The following is a 3,093-nucleotide window of genomic DNA, read 5'->3' on the forward strand; positions in this document are numbered from 1 at the left end:
TGGGCCCTGGGAGGGCGGAGGTGGTTGCAGAGGTGTGACGTGGGGGCAGGGTGCACGTGGAGGGCGGCGTTGCAGCAGCACGATGGAGGGGGGGGGTTGGCAAGCGGTGCACCCCTTGACATGGTCGCTGCCGGTTTCCGGGAAGCTTTCAGGGTTCTGCCGGCCTTGCGGGCGGGTTTATTCAAGTCGCAGCAGATATGTGCTTTCCCCAACCAAGGCGAGCTTCAAGCGACAGTATGTATTCAGAATGTAGAAACATGTATACACACCTGAGCTGGTTGGTCTCGTCCAGGGCTGCCTGGAGGTCTGGTGACAGCACCGCGGCTGCCAAGGGCGCACGCACCACGGGCGCCGCGGCGTCCTCGTCAGCATCCTCGACAAAGAGGGGCTCCCCCACCCGCTCCCACGACGCGCGTGGGACGTCCGGCGGCGGCTGTGGCCGCACCACTGCGCGCGACAGGATGAGCCCGCCGCCGGCCCCCGCGGCGGGTGCCGGCCCGGATGGGGGCGGGACCTCGGACGCCCAGTTTGCTGCGGGAGCGTTGCCGGCGGCGGAGAAGCGGCAGACGAAGGTCTTCCAGCTGCACGCCGATGCGATGGCACAGCCGACGCGCGTGGTATCGGCCCACACGAGCTGCGTGAACTGGGAGGTGAGGCCGGATGGGCCCGGCCTTGCAAAGTCGTAGTTGCCGATCTAGGGGTGTTGAGGGGGCGCCATTAGAAGGGGAGGCGGCTGGGCGTTCGGAAAGAGGGAGGAGCTGCAGCGACAGCGGCTGTTGGGTCCTTGAGCTGTTGGGTGGTCTGTCTCTGTGATCGCTCCAAGGCAGCACGCAAAGCGCGGCGCAGCAGCTGGGCGCCTGCCCTGCTGCCGCTGGGGCACGGCCCGTGGCCGCAGCAGCGCTGCTCAAGGCAAGCGTGCGGCGCCCAGCCGCCCGCGCCGGGGCAGCGCACCCACCTCGCTGTACCACGAATCCACTGCCTCAGCGGGGCCCCTCTGGCCCCATGCGAGGGTCTCGCCGACGCCGGGCGCGCCCGAGTGCCCCTGAGGGCAGGTCCTGGCGAACGCGGATGCGCCTGACGCGAGCACTGCGTCCCACGCCAGGGGCCGAGCCCCATGGGCCCCACGGTATCGGTTTGCGCGGTCGAGGAATGCCGCGGCGTCCGCGGGCGCCGCGTCGGCGGACGCGCCGCGTGCGACGAGGCTCAGTGGGCCGGCGCTGGGGGCGCTGCGGGGTGCGACGAGCACGCCGAAGGGCGAGCCAGGGGCGCCGCCGCCCTGGGCCTGGGTGCCGGGGACGCCGCCACCGGTGCCGTCGGTGCTGGGGGCGGTCTCACTTGACACATCTGTGAGGGGTCCGTCACTGGAGACACCGCCGTCCCCCGGTGGCGCAGCAAGCGCGGGATCTTTGTCGCCGCCGCCGGCGCCGCCGCTGCTTGACTGCACGCCGCTCCCAGGGCTGTTGGTGCCGGCAGGGGCGGCGCCACCGGAGGAGCCGCGGCTGTCGCCGCCCGCGCCGCTTCCGCCGCATGAATAGGGGCGTGCAGCCGGCGGCGGCGCGGCGCCGCCCGCGGCGTCACTGCTCTCGACACTGCTGGCGTCGCCGCCCGACTGAGGCACAGTTGAAGGGACGTCAGAGGTCCAGCCGGGGCCGGCGGGGGTGTCCCACTGGGAAGTGTCGGGGAGGCGGTGCGCAGCAACCTTGACCGCGCCGCCCTTGCCACCGCTGCTGGTTGTGGGATGGCTGCCGGCGGTTGAGGCCTTGCGCGGCTCGCTGCCGCCGCGCTGCTTTGCAGCAGCACTCGCAGCTGCAGCTGCGCTTTGCGCCGCTGTCACATGGGCAGAAACTGCACGTATGGTGCCAAGGGGAACGTGTCAGCAGCAATGTACATAGGGGTGGCGAATCGGTTCACCGTACCATAAGCAGGTGTCTTGGTGAGCGAGCAGGTATCGGGATCTTACCATTCGGTGAGGTGACATGTAGCTGCTTTTGCAGCAGCCGCCGCCAGGGCCAGGCCCCACGTAGGTCGCCCCTTGTGCCTGCGCCGACGGAAGGCGCGGGGCCGATCTAAGCACACGGGGCATCAAGAGGTTCTTGAAGCATGACTTTGTGTCCCTGGCTCGTTGAAGTGCTCTGTGCTTCCTGTTTTGCAACACGTAACAAGGTCAACGGCGACCCGGAAGCCAAGACCGTTCCTCCTCACCCGATCCATAAGAAGAGGGCGACTCGATTGCACAACACCATGATATAGACGCGATCAAGAGCAGTAGAAGCAGCCCCAAGGGCGATCTCAGCGAGAATGCCATGATTGCTGACTCGTTCAGCTCGGGAATCGCATGACGAGCCGAACCTGGCAGCAAGATATTCAGTAAGTTGCGCTGTACTCCGTGAAGCTGGAGTCCAAACTGTCGTGCTGTGAATAGGGCACCGAAATTGCGGCGGTGCCCATCGCTCATCACCGAACGCGCACCTTCTTCACAGTACGCCCACATTGAGTCTCGCCCCAACTCACCTGGCGTGGGTTGGCATGAAATTGATGGGGTTCCAACAAGAAACAAGTTTGCTAGCACCGCCGTGCTGATCTCGGAGTCGACGTCGCCGGTGCTGGCGTGATGCGGGTTCGACCGCTTCTGAAGCCTGCCCACTGGAGGGGAGCACATGGCTCGCAGATTTTTCAAGGAGTGAGTTTGTGGCACAGTAGGTGTTGCGGGGGTGGTGACAACTAGCATACAGTAATGCAGGTGGCAGGTCAGCGGTCAGGACCTGCATCATGCACCCAGACGCTGTGCAAAAACGAGGGCACGGGGGGCGGGCTGGCAACCGTGCTGCCACGTGACACCAGCTGTGCGCCTGCCAGGAGCAAGCTTTTCGACCTTTCGAACTCCCACGATGAATAATTACATGATCAGCAATGGATCAAATGCATCAAAGTCCAAAGTGCATGCCCCTCGCTCTCGCAAACTCAGCGACTGCCTGCAACCACAATGGTGGGATGGCGGCCGCAGACGCTCAGTCGAAAGGATTGCCGCCGCCAGAGCTGAATTGCTGCTGAGATGGCGGCAGCTGCTGCGGCTGCGGCGGTGGCGCGCCGGCC

The 3,093-nt window shown here is 66.1% G+C and overlaps 1 protein-coding gene across 1 annotated transcript in view; it reads right to left on the reverse strand.

The window, feature by feature from the left end:
• Positions 1–3,093, reverse strand: part of MNEG_6625 (putative ADP-ribosylation factor GTPase-activating protein AGD14) — a gene marked incomplete at both ends in the record, with an annotated part of 12,964 nt that overhangs the window by 5,733 nt on the left and 4,138 nt on the right. The window contains 2 exons of the mRNA XM_014044900.1: positions 344–694; positions 956–1,609. Of these exons, the coding sequence (XP_013900354.1) occupies positions 344–694; positions 956–1,609 (1,005 nt within the window). The remainder of the gene's footprint in view (positions 1–343; positions 695–955; positions 1,610–3,093) is intronic.

This window comes from Monoraphidium neglectum (genome assembly GCF_000611645.1).
Source record: "Monoraphidium neglectum strain SAG 48.87 unplaced genomic scaffold scaffold01093, whole genome shotgun sequence".
Taxonomy (NCBI): domain Eukaryota; kingdom Viridiplantae; phylum Chlorophyta; class Chlorophyceae; order Sphaeropleales; family Selenastraceae; genus Monoraphidium; species Monoraphidium neglectum.